The 12378-nt window shown below is 49.7% G+C and overlaps 1 protein-coding gene across 1 annotated transcript in view; it reads left to right on the top strand.

The window, feature by feature from the left end:
* Nucleotides 1-12378, top strand: part of SRGAP2 (SLIT-ROBO Rho GTPase activating protein 2) — a 130044-nt gene that overhangs the window by 66446 nt on the left and 51220 nt on the right. Inside the window, exons 5-7 of the mRNA XM_050984953.1 lie at nucleotides 4084-4803; nucleotides 7260-7361; nucleotides 8129-8326. Of these exons, the coding sequence (XP_050840910.1) occupies nucleotides 4084-4803; nucleotides 7260-7361; nucleotides 8129-8326 (1020 nt within the window). The remainder of the gene's footprint in view (nucleotides 1-4083; nucleotides 4804-7259; nucleotides 7362-8128; nucleotides 8327-12378) is intronic.

Genomic DNA, 12378 nt, shown 5'->3' with positions numbered 1-12378 from the left:
CATATTTATAAAAGGGTCACTAGGACAGGGTTTGAAAAAGGAAAAAAAAAAAGATAAAAATGTGTGTGAGAGTCCAGAGCCTGCTTTGCTCCTCCAGGAGTAGGTGTGGCTCCAGGATCTCATCCTTGCCCTCCCAAGTGTGAGCTGCAGTTTAAAACAAAGGGATTTTCCCCTTAAATCTCCCACTTTTGGGCCTGTTTGAAAGCTCAGTGGCAAAGGGTTAATCAGCTGTCATGTTGGGAAGGGAATTTGAATGAGTTATCATTAAATCCTTATGAAAAATTGATTTCCTTGGAGAATGATTCCATCAAACATTTATATAACCCAGAAAAGGGATGGCAGGACTGGTGCACATTTATAAACATGGAACACTGGGCTGGAAAAAAAAAAACCTTTTAAGTGGGGGAAATGTTTTGTGTCAGTGGCTGCAGGAGCACAGAGCCAGCACCTTCTGAGCCAGGTGGGTGGGACACTGGAACTCCCCTGTGGGCTCCCAGTGCATCTCTGGGGACACTGGCAGGACAAACTGGTCACACTGGGAGGGTGCATGGGCACCTGTCCCACGGCAGGAATCGTGTCCAGCTCTGGGCTCTGCAGCTGGGGGGGACAGGGAGGTGCTGGAGAGGGTCCAGCAGAACCCCCAGAGGGGATTTGGGGTCTGGAGCATCTCCCTGATGGGGAGAGACTGGGGGGGCCGGAGAGGGAAGGCTGAGGGGGAGTCCCATCAATCCAAAAAGGATCCCAGCAATCCATGAAATCTCCCATCAATCCAAAAAAATCTCCCATCAATCCAAAAAATATCCCATCAATCCAAAAAATATCCCATCAATCCAAAAAATGTCCCATCAGTCCATATCAATATCCCATCAATCCATGAAATCTCCCATCAGTCCATGCCAATGTCCCATCAGTCCACATCAATCTCCCATCAATCCAGAAAATCTCCCCTCAGTGTGTACCAATCTCCCACCAATCCATGCCAATCTCCCATCCATCCATGCCAATCTCCCCCATCCATCCATGCCCATCTCCAATCCATGCCCATCTCCCATCCATCCATGCCCATCTCCCCCATCCATCCATGCCCATCTCCAATCCATGCCCATCTCCCATCCATCCATGCCCATCTCCCATCCATCCATGCCCATCTCCCATCCATCCATGCCAATCTCCCATCCATCCATGCCCATCTCCCATCCATCCATGCCAATCTCCCATCCATCCATGCCAATCTCCCATCCATCCATGCCAATCTCCCATCCATCCATGCCCATCTCCCATCCATCCATGCCAATCTCCCACCAATCCATGCCAATCTCCCATCCATCCATGCCCATCTCCCATCCATCCATGCCCATCTCCCCAAGGGATGTCAGGATGGTGCCAGGCTCTGTTCAGGAGCAATAAACTCCACCACAATAAATTCCACCTCACCATGGGAGAGAGCTTCTGCCCATGGGGGTGCAGAGACCTGGAACTGCTGCCCAGGGAGGTCCTGGAGTTTCCCTCTCTGCAGCCACCCCAAACCCACCTGGACGTGTCCCTGTGTCACCCCAAACCCACCTGGACGTGTCCCTGTGTCACCTCCAGGTGACCCTGCCTTGGCCTGGGTGATCTCCAGATCACCCCAAAGATTGCAACCCCAAAAATTCAGTGAAAACGGCTGAAGGAAATTCAGTTCTGCTGTTAAATCTGAGATGATCTGGTCTGTCCTGGCTGCCGGTCCGATCTGGTCCTCCTGGTCCTGGTCCTGGTCCTGGCCTGGTCCTGACCGATCCGATGATCCTGGTCCTGATCCGACCTGTCCGTCGATCCTGGTCTTGGTCCTGGTCCTGGTCCTGGTCCTGGTCCTGATCCTGGTCCTGATCCTGGTCCTGGTCCTGGTCCTGGTCCTGGTCCTGGTCCTGATCCTGATCCTGATCCTGATCCTGGTCCTGATCCTGATCCTGATCCTGATCCTGGTCCTGATCCTGATCCTGGTCCTGATCCTGGTCCTGATCCTGATCCTGATCCTGGTCCTGGTCCTGGTCCTGGTCCTGGTCCTGGTCCTGATCCTGATCCTGATCCTGATCCTGGTCCTGATCCTGATCCTGGTCCTGATCCTGATCCTGGTCCTGATCCTGATCCTGATCCTGATCCTGGTCCTGATCCTGATCCTGGTCCTGATCCTGACCCTGATCCTGACCCTGATCCTGACCCTGGTCCTGGTCCTGGTCCTGGTCCTGGTCCTGGTCCTGGTCCTGGTCCTGGTCCTGGTCCCGATCCCTGTCCCAGCCCCATCTTTCCCAGGGCTGCCGGCCCAGCCCTGCAGAGTGAGCAGTAGCTGTGAGTGCCTCTCCATCCAAGGCTGCCTCCACACGTGCACATTCTCAATCAAGCCTCTTTTGTTTTGCTTTTGGGTTGCTGGGTTGGTTTTTTTTCTTGTTTTCTTTTTCTGATTGAATGTAAAGTCCCCTCATTCTCTGCCTGCAGCCCAACCAGCAACTGCAGCTCTTTTTCCAAGGCTTCCCACCTGGCACAGCTTGTTTGGCACCAGAGCCAGGCTTGCAGCACCCGGTGGCAGGAATTCTGTGAGAGCAGGGACTGGTCCAGCAGCTCCTCCTCCCTCTCCCCCCACCCCTCCTCCTTTTTCCCCCCTTTTTTCCCCTCTGTGTTTGCAAACAATGACAGTGATGAGACCCAAATGATGTGAGAGGAGGAGTTTTCATGTGAATTCTGCTTACAGAGCAGCACAGCAATCAGGCAGATGGTCTCTTTCTTTCCTTTTTGGATATTCTCCTAGTGGATGTAATCTTGCTTGTCATTCCAACAAGGTGGGCTCCCTGAAAAATCCAGCCTGGTTCTGATCTCATGCTAATGAAAAGCTCCTTTTTTCTCCCCCCCCTTTCTGAAACATGCAAACTTGGCTCTGCAGCCTGGTGGAAATGAAGCTGCTTGATTGTGTCCCAGTGACATCATCCCAGGGTCAGCCACAGCCAGGAAATTCTTGACCATAACCACTTCTTGCTTCAAAGTTTTTTTGCTCTTCTGTTTCACCCCAGCAATGAAATCATCCCAAGTGCTGGCTGCTGGCTTAGGATGCCTCTGTGTTCATGTCCAGGTCATGCTCCTCCTGCCTCAAGTGCCTGGAATGCAGCAGTTTGCTGGAATTGTGGAATTCTTTGGGTGCAGATTGGCTTTTATAGATGATCCAAATCCTGTGGCTTGTCTCTCCAGCAGCACTTCAGTGCCTTGCTCTCCTCTTCCTTTGAGTGATGATATTTAAGGGTTTGGGAGTGTTTTCATAGGAACAAGACCCCTAAAAGTCAGGGTAGAATTCAGGGAACTCCACTGCCCTGCTGGTGAACCGTAGGCGAGATGGGGGTAGCACGGTGGGGACAGATGGAGAGCAGAGATCTCTGCAGCCAGGGCTGGAACTTGGGGTTAATTGCAAAGGGCCAAGTGCAGGGCCCTGCTGGGAGCTGCCAGCCACAGCTCAGAGCAGGCCCAGAGAAGAGAGGGGTAGGGAGGATGAGAGGGTAAGAGTAAGAGAGCAAGAGTAAAAGCAAGAGAGCAAAGTTCCCGTTACAATCCAATAAATCTTCTTCTGTGCTGAATATTCTCATTCTCACTGACCAATCCAGTCCAAGACACAAATCCTACAGCATTTACGTAGAGCCTATAGGAACCATCACATTACCATGCTGTGTTCCATTTTAAACCCTAAAATCTCCTCTTTGGGCCCTTCTGCCAGGCCAGCAGGGTCTGCTCTGCCCCTTGGAGCTGTCTGCAAGCAGAGGGTGTTGTTCCATCCAAAGGGGATTGCCTTCAGCCAGCCACACCATTGTTTGCCAGGTGTTCAGTAACTGAGGCATCTCAGAGCTGCTTTCATTTCAATCTCACTTAGAGTTTCCATATTCTCAAAATCTTTTGCCAGGCAATCACATTGATAAAGCTTTCCTGTTTCACCTTCCCCAGCAGTGAATTCACCACTTCATTGTGGGATGAAAAGAGTCTCTGGTACTCCATGGAAAATGAATCTCTAAATCTCCAAGAAAACCCCACCAATGTTACAATACTTTAAGATTCTATCACAGTTTATAATTTAAGCTATATGATTACAACCTGGTGGTAAAATCTGCATGGGCTTGCAGGCTGAGGTGCTCTGTGCAGACCGTGAGAGATGTGCTGACAAAAACCCCACAACTCATCCCCCATTTACACAACTCCTGCCCTTTGGCAGCGTCCAGACTCCTGTTTTGGAGCTTCATTCCCCTGGAATTGTGTGCCTTCCCCTGGAATTGTGTGCCTTCACCTGGAATTGTGTGCCTTCCCCTGGAGTTGTGTGCCTTCACCTGGAGTTGTGTGCCTTCCCCTGGAGTTGTGTGCCTTCACCTGGAGTTGTGTGCCTTCACCTGGAATTGTGTGCCTTCCCCTGGAATTGTGTGCCTTCACCTGGAATTGTGTGCCTTCCCCTGGAGTTGTGTGCCTTCACCTGGAGTTGTGTGCCTTCCCCTGGAGTTGTGTGCCTTCACCTGGAGTTGTGTGCCTTCCCCTGGAGTTGTGTGCCTTCACCTGGAATTGTGTGTGTTTTTCCAGCAGTGCTGTGACCTGGGCTACCATGCCAGCCTCAACAGAGCTCTGAGGACGTTCCTGTCGGCCGAGCTGAACCTGGAGCAGTCCAAGCACGAGGGCCTGGATGCCATTGAGAACGCTGTGGAGAACCTGGATGCCAACAGTGACAAGCAGAGGCTGATGGAGATGTACAACAACGTCTTCTGCCCCCCCATGAAGTTTGAGTTCCAGCCCCACATGGGGGACATGGTCAGTGTGGGTCCCTCCTGCAGCTCTGCCTCTTCATCACCCTCCTGTTTGGTTTAGTGACCCCCTCCAGGCCTGTTTGGCTTTTTTGGGGGCCTCAGAGGTGGGAGATGAGGTAAAGGTTCAGCAGAGGCTCATGGCAGAGATGTCTGAGTTTTCCTTTTCTGGCTGTCAAAGCTGGCTGATCTCCAGAGGTCCCTTGCAGCCCCAGAGATTCTGGGAGAAGGAGCAAGTGCTGCTGTTAAATCTGAGCTGATCCTGATGCTGATCCCTGGCCCTTCATTGAGGTGAAAATGCTTAATTAGGTTTAGCATTAAGTACAAGTAGGGGATGTATTAGATTTCCTAAATGTGGGTAGGAGACCTACCAGGTTTGCTGGGTTTGCCACAGGTGAATCCCCAGGACAGCTCTGAATTTTGGGATTGGAAGGGTCAATATAAGAAACCCAAATTTTTTGGTTTTTTGCAGCATCTGAGTGTGCAACCTGAGAGCACAAATGCTGCTTTTTGCATCCTCCTGGTGAGCCAGGGCTCTCAGAGGACTCCTCATTTTTGGCAAGGCAAACCCCTCTCTTTGATGGGTTTATCAAGGTGTGGTTGCTCAGCTGGAAGCTGCTGGAAGCCCCCCCAAGCTGAAATTGTCACAGTGTGACAATTTAGGTCATTTCCAGATTGTCCCCAGGGCACAGAGTGCAGGATGGGCTCTTGCAGGCAGCCTCTTCCTTTGGGCTGGGAACTGCAGCCCCTGCTCCAGGCTCTTCTTTGTCTCTTCCATTTTAAGTGAAACCTTCAGACTGAAAATGACTTTCCCTGGATTTATTTTATTTTTTTTTTTTTTTTGTGCTTTTGATGCTGTAAGATCGTGGGAAGAAAAGGAATGACCTGCAGAGTGTCATTGAGGAGCAGCTGCCATTGACTGAGTCATTCATCTTGCTGCCTCTCAGGGCTGGAGGAGTGCTCAGAAATGCAGCTGGTGCAGAATAAAAAATTAAATCAGAATAGGTGATCCTGTGTGTGCATGGGTGGGATAAAACTCCCCATTTCAATCCTGTCTCTCCTCAGGCAGTGAGGTCAGGGTTTTATGGGGAAAAGCCACACAAAACCCAGAACAAACCAAAGGGAAAAGCTCCTTGTGCTGTGGGGTGAGAGTATTCCTGAGCAGCTCAGGGAGCCTGGGACAGCTCCCCAGCCTGAATTTGGGATTTCAGCTGCCCTGGATCCATCCAGGAGTGACCTGAGCCTGTTCTTGTGCTGGGCAGGGGGCTCAGCTGAGCCATCCCAGCCCCTTGTGCCCCCACCCCAGGATGCCAGGCTGAAACACTGAACCAAATCCTTGATTTTTGATGATGATTGACCCAAATGGGCGGATAAATCCTTGATTTTTGATGTGATTGACCCAACTGGGTGGGTAAATCCTTGATTTTTGATGTGATTGACCCAAATGGGCGGATAAATCCTTGATTTTTGATGTGATTGACCCAAATGGGTGGGTAAATCCTTGATTTTTGATGTGATTGACCCCAAATGGGTGGGTAAATCCTTGATTTTTGATGTGATTGACCCCAAATGGGTGGGTAAATCCTTGATTTTTGATGTGATTGACCCCAAATGGGTGGGTAAATCCTTGATTTTTGATGTGATTGACCCAAATGGGTGGGTAAATCCTTGATTTTTGATGTGATTGACCCCAAATGGGTGGGTAAATCCTTGATTTTTGATGTGATTGACCCAAGTGGGTGGGTAAATCCTTGATTTTTGATGTGATTGACCCCAAATGGGGGGGATAAAGCACCCCCAGCCTTCCAAAGCACTGTGAGGTGACACCACTGACAGCAGCTGATGTTTTCTAGCTCTTCTTTGATGCTGAGCTCTTCTCTGTTGGTTGTGATGGTGTTCACAGGGGTCCCAGGATGAGGGAAGAGACCAGGATCTGACTCCATGTTCTGAAGGCTTGGTTTATTGTTTTATGATCTATATGATATTAAAACTATACTAAAAGAATAGAAGGAAGGATTTCAGCAAAAGGCTGGCTAAGAATAGCAAAGGGATGAATGACAAAGGTTTGTCTGTGACCCAGCCAGTCTGGACAGCTGGGCTGGGATTGGCCATTGATCAGAAACAACCACAGAGACCAATCCCAGCCCCACCTGCTGCATCCCACAGCAGCAGAGAATCCTTGGGCACAGTTTGTTCCTGAGGCCTCTCAGCTCCTCAGGAGGGAAGATGCCAAGGAAAGGATTTTTCCTGGAGCATGTAGGTGACAGTGGATCATCTGCCTGCTGTTGTTCCTCTCAGGGAGGGAGCTGCACTTGGGCAGGACCTTCTCCTCTGGCTGAAATCCACCTTTCAAGCTGGATTTTAAAGCTGGGTTTGTTTTTAAAGCTCAGCACTTCATGGGATGTTTGTGCCTGGTAAATGAAGGAGGGGTTGCAATGCTCTGCTGTGCTGTTTGTCCTGCAGGAGTCTCAGCTCTGTGCCCAGCAGCCAGTCCAGAGTGAGCTGGTGCAGAGGTGCCAGCAGCTGCAGTCCCGCCTGTCCACGCTGAAGATTGAAAATGAAGAGGTCAGTTCAAAACCAAAACTCAGCCACTTCCAGTGGTTGTTGGGCACTGATTATGGAAGAATCTGGTTGTTGTGATCCTCTTGTGTTAACATTTGTGGTAAAACTGAAGGCCAGAGCATTTTGTGCATTAATTGCAGTGTGATCTCACAGGAGAGCTGGCTGTGTGGAGAGAATCTTTTAAAATCCCCCCCATCTCTCTCTTCCCATCCCTACCTGGCTGTGTTGCTAAAGTTGAATTTGGATAGCAAAGGGAAAAGGAGGAATTTAATGTTTTGAAGTGAGTTTGCATAACCTGAGCTCAAGTGATTTTTGTTTAATTGGCTGTCCAAGATGAGAAGAAGGCAGGAGTGGGGATCTGATCTCTGCACCTCTGTGTTCAGCAGCTTTGGGGCAAAATTTGCAACCCCTTTTATGTCTAGAAAGTTGATTCTGGCCTTCAATAGAAGTGCAGGGTGCAGCAGAGCCCTGTTTGTAATGAACATTTGATGCCCAGTAGATGCAGTTGCAAAGACAATTAGAGAATCTCGGCTCCAGCTTTCTTTGCTTTGAGGTTGAATTTCATCCCATCTCCTCCTGAGATCCCAGCTGAGATCCTGGCAGGTCCAGGGTGCTGCCAGCTCTAATGAGCCAGGATTAATTACAGCAGCCAGGGTGTGAAACCAGTCATGTCTGTTTGTCAGCTCAGTGCTCCAGGGGCCTCCCCCACTCTGCTCTTACTCACCACATCAAACCTTGAGGTTCTGGGTTCTCTCCTCCTCGCTGGGCAGGTGAAGAAGACCATGGAGGCCACGCTGCAGACGATCCAGGACATTGTCACCATCGAGGACTTTGATGTCTCTGACTGCTTCCAGTACAGCAACTCCATGGAGTCGGTGAAGTCCACGGTGTCGGAGACGTTCATGAGCAAACCCAGCATTGCCAAGAGGAGGGCAAACCAGCAGGAGACTGAGCAGTTCTACTTCACTGTAAGCACCTGCTTCCTTGGCATCTAGGAGGGCTTTTTGGGAGGTTCTGCCCTCTGAGGGTGCTGAGACCCTGGTACAGCTGTGGAAGGGTCCAAGGAGAGGCTTGGGATAGTGAAGGGGTCCCTGCCCATCCCTGGATGAGCTTTGGGGTCCTTCCCAACCCAGCCCATTCCATGATTCTGTCATTGTCAACGAGATCTACTCAGAATTATCCTCACAACAGAGTGCAAAGGGATGCTCTTGTCTAACAAAAACTCTTCTCTCACTGGTTTTGGGCAAGCAGAGGAAGAATGTTGGGGTTTAGAAATGTGTGCTCTCAGTTCTGTGGAGATATTTTGGGATTTCTCTGTTGATTCCAGTGTAGTCTGTGGGTAAATTGTGTCAAATTTGATTTCTTCTGCGTCTGAAAAGGAGTTTTCTGAGAAAGAACTTGATAGCTTGTAAACACAAAATTTCCAAACTGGTGCAAACTGAAAGAATGTTTAGCTCTTTCATTTTTTTATCATCTTACAATTTCAGCCTGCTTAAGCTTTTCATTCAGGGTTTTTTACAAGATGCTTTTTGCTATTGCATTTCATGTCAGACTGGGTGTCTTTTTCCTACATCAGATTTATGTTAAACCATTGAATTTGTTTCCAGATTCAAAACCTTTCTGAGTAGCAGATGAAAATCGTGGCTCTTACCCTGGTTAATTTGTCATGCCTTTGGTCATCCTTCACCTTCTTCTTCCCAGAATGGTGCTGCTCGTTAAAAATCTGAATTTTCAGTGCAGATGGCACTGAGCTGGCAGGATGGATCATTAGGCCTTGACTTAGAAAAATCCAGAACTGGATTGAAGGGGAATGTGGCTGTTGGGAGGAGTGGGTGGGGAAGCTGCTCCAGTTCAGGCAGGATTGACCACCCTGCCCAGGGTTGTGGAGCTAGAAAAGTGATTTTTAATTGAGCCCTGAGCATTTCCTCTCTGGTTTGAGCTCAGACAGGAGCAGGAGGAGCCCAGGGCTCACTCTGGGTGGGTTTTTCTCCCTTTCTTGGACCCTCCTAAGCAGCCTGATCAGATGCTGGATTGATCTGCTATTGACCAGGCTTAGAAAGAGCCTTGGTGAGGATTTCCAGCTCTGCATCTCCCAGCTCTGTCAGTGTCACTTAAACCCCTCTGGTGGGCATTAATGAGGCTTGAGGGCAGAGCTTTGTGTGGGGGATAAAAAACAAAGTGCAGTGCAGAACTGAGATTTAATTCCCTTTTACCTCATGATGTGCTGAGTGCTGGGGGAGAGGAACTTTCAGAAAAATGCTGATTTAAAAGAATATTCCATATTAATGTGACTCAAGGAGGAAATTCCATGGGCTGCATTCCTAGGCAGAGCCTTGGGTAAGTACAGGGATGGGAATTTAGTGGAAGGATGCTCACTGGAGTGAACATCTCATTTTTATTATTCCAGTCTGGAGATAATTCCATCTATTATTCCAGGCTGGAATGGTCTGTATTTCCACTGGAAGCACATCCCAGTGCTGATGAATCTCTTGTTGGGCCTCGAGGGGAGATGTGAATTCAGGGAAATTTAATTTGGATTCAGGCTGATTCCAACTTCCCAGCCTGCAGGGGAGGATGGGCCCAGCCCTGAGCTGCTGCAGGTGGAGCAGCAGCGAGTTCAGGGAGCCAAAATCCATCCAAAATCCAGCCAAAATCCAGGGCTGTGCTGCTGCTGCCATGGTTACAGCCCTGCTTCCCCAGCCAGGGGCCCTGCTGGCACCAGCCCCACCTGGGCACTGCCAAGGGGGGGAATGGCTCCGTTCTTCCACCTCCAAACCAGCAGAATTTGGGGTTTTAGGTAAAATGTTGGGGTTTTATCTCTGGGGAGAGGAGGGAGCAGAGCAGTGCTGGTTGGGTGAAGTGCTTTGGGGTAATGAGGGTTTATTTTTGCCTTAAGACTTGGGGAAATGGGGGATAAAATCTGCTGCTCCTGAGTCCTGCTGATGCTGTGGATCTGGAGTTACCATCCAGCTGAATTCCAGGTTTGGAATTATTCTTGGAGGGGGGAGAGAGAGGAAAATCTCTGTTTTCCTGACAGGAGATGGATCAGGATGGGGAGCAGGGGCAGAAATTTCTGGGGTTTTTCTGTGTCCCACACAGGGAGGGAGGCACGGACTGGGTGGGTTCTGCTTCATCCCACGTGCAGCTGGTTCTGCCTGGGAGTCCTGCAGGGCTCAGGGGTGCCCACCCTGCTGGGATTTGGGCTCAGGGATGCCCACCCTGCTGGGATTTGGGATCAGAGGTGCCCACCCTGCTGGGATTTGGGCTCAGAGGTGCCCACCTTGCTGGGATTTGGGCTCAGGGGTGCCCACCCTGCTGGGATTTGGGATCAGAGGTGCCCACCTTGCTGGGATTTGGGCTCAGGGGTGCCCACCCTGCTGGGATTTGGGCTCAGAGGTGCCCACCCTGCTGGGATTTGGGCTCAGAGGTGCCCACCCTGCTGGGATTTGGGATCAGGGATGCCCACCCTGCTGGGATTTGGGCTCAGGGGTGCCCACCCTGCTGGGATTTGGGCTCAGAGGTGCCCACCCTGCTGGGATTTGGGATCAGGGATGCCCACCCTGCTGGGATTTGGGATCAGAGGTGCCCACCCTGCTGGGATTTCGTCTCAGGGGTGCCCACCCTGCTGGGATTTGGGCTCAGAGGTGCCCACCCTGCTGGGATTTGGGCTCAGAGGTGCCCACCCTGCTGGGATTTGGGATCAGAGGTGCCCACCCTGCTGGGATTTGGGCTCAGAGGTGCCCACCCTGCTGGGATTTGGGCTCAGAGGTGCCCACCCTGCTGGGATTTGGGATCAGAGGTGCCCACCCTGCTGGGATTTGGGCTCAGAGGTGCCCACCCTGCTGGGATTTGGGGGTGCAAAGTGCTCCTGGCTGTGTCTCCCAGCTGATCTTCACCTCTGAATTGTCCCTGCACAGATGAGGGGACAATTTGAGTTTCTGCTGCCTTGTTCTGGCTGCTCTTACCTCCAGCTGTGCCCTGCCCCAGATGAAACCCTCAGGAGTTCTCCTGCAGTTTGCTGATTTCATTTCATTTTTCCCTTTGTCTGTTTTTATTGCACCCAAAATCCAGGGTTAATGGATCTTTGTAATTCTCTGAGAAGAGCCTGAAGCTTTATTTTGTAATTAATTTCATTTTTTCTCATCAGCCTCCTCGCAGCAGGCAGGGCACAGAATGTGAGGCATGAGGAAACAGTCAAAAAAAAATCAAATTCTGCAGGGGATGGGAACATTTTTTTCTTCTTTAAAGCAACCCCTGGTACCTGTTGATGTTTTTAATCACCTCAAAGCTGGAGCCTTGCAAGTCCCAGCCAGTGCCTCTGCCCTGCCCTGCCTGACCCACCTTAGGCTGGGCTTAAGTGTTTAGATCTGCTTCAAAGGGGAGCTTAACTCTGCCAGGAGGAGTTGAGCTGCTGATCTGGAAGCTTCTGTTTGCAGCTGAGCCTTCCAACCCCCCTGTCCTTCCACCTGTGACTCTGAGGGCCCCCAGAACCAGATTTATCCTCAACTCCCCCCTTCAGACTGGTTATATTATTATTATTATTATTATTATACATTTTTTAATTTTTATTTTTATTTTTATTTTTATTTTTATTTTTATTTTATTTTTATTATATGTTATCATTATTATCTTTATTGTTATCTTTATTATTTTTATTATCTTTATTATTTATTATTTTAATATTTTTATAATTTAATTTTATTATTTGGGTTCGTTTTGGGCCCATTTTGTGACCATTTGGGTTGATTTTGGGCCCATTTTGTGACCATTTGGGTCCATTTTGTGACCGTTTGGGTTCATTTTGGGCCCATTTTTTGACCATTTGGGCCCATTTTGTGACCATTTTGGGTTGATTTATGACCATTTGGGTTCATCTTGGGCCCATTTTGTGACCATTTGGGTTCATTTTGGGCCCATTTTGTGACCATTTTCGGTTCATTTTGGGCCCATTTTGTGACCATTTTGGTTCATTTTGGGTCGATTTTGTGACCATTTGGGTTCATCTTGAGCCCATTTTGAG

This window comes from Serinus canaria, chromosome 26 (genome assembly GCF_022539315.1).
Source record: "Serinus canaria isolate serCan28SL12 chromosome 26, serCan2020, whole genome shotgun sequence".
NCBI lineage: Eukaryota > Metazoa > Chordata > Aves > Passeriformes > Fringillidae > Serinus > Serinus canaria.
This window is presented reverse-complemented; position numbering and strand designations above follow the sequence as displayed.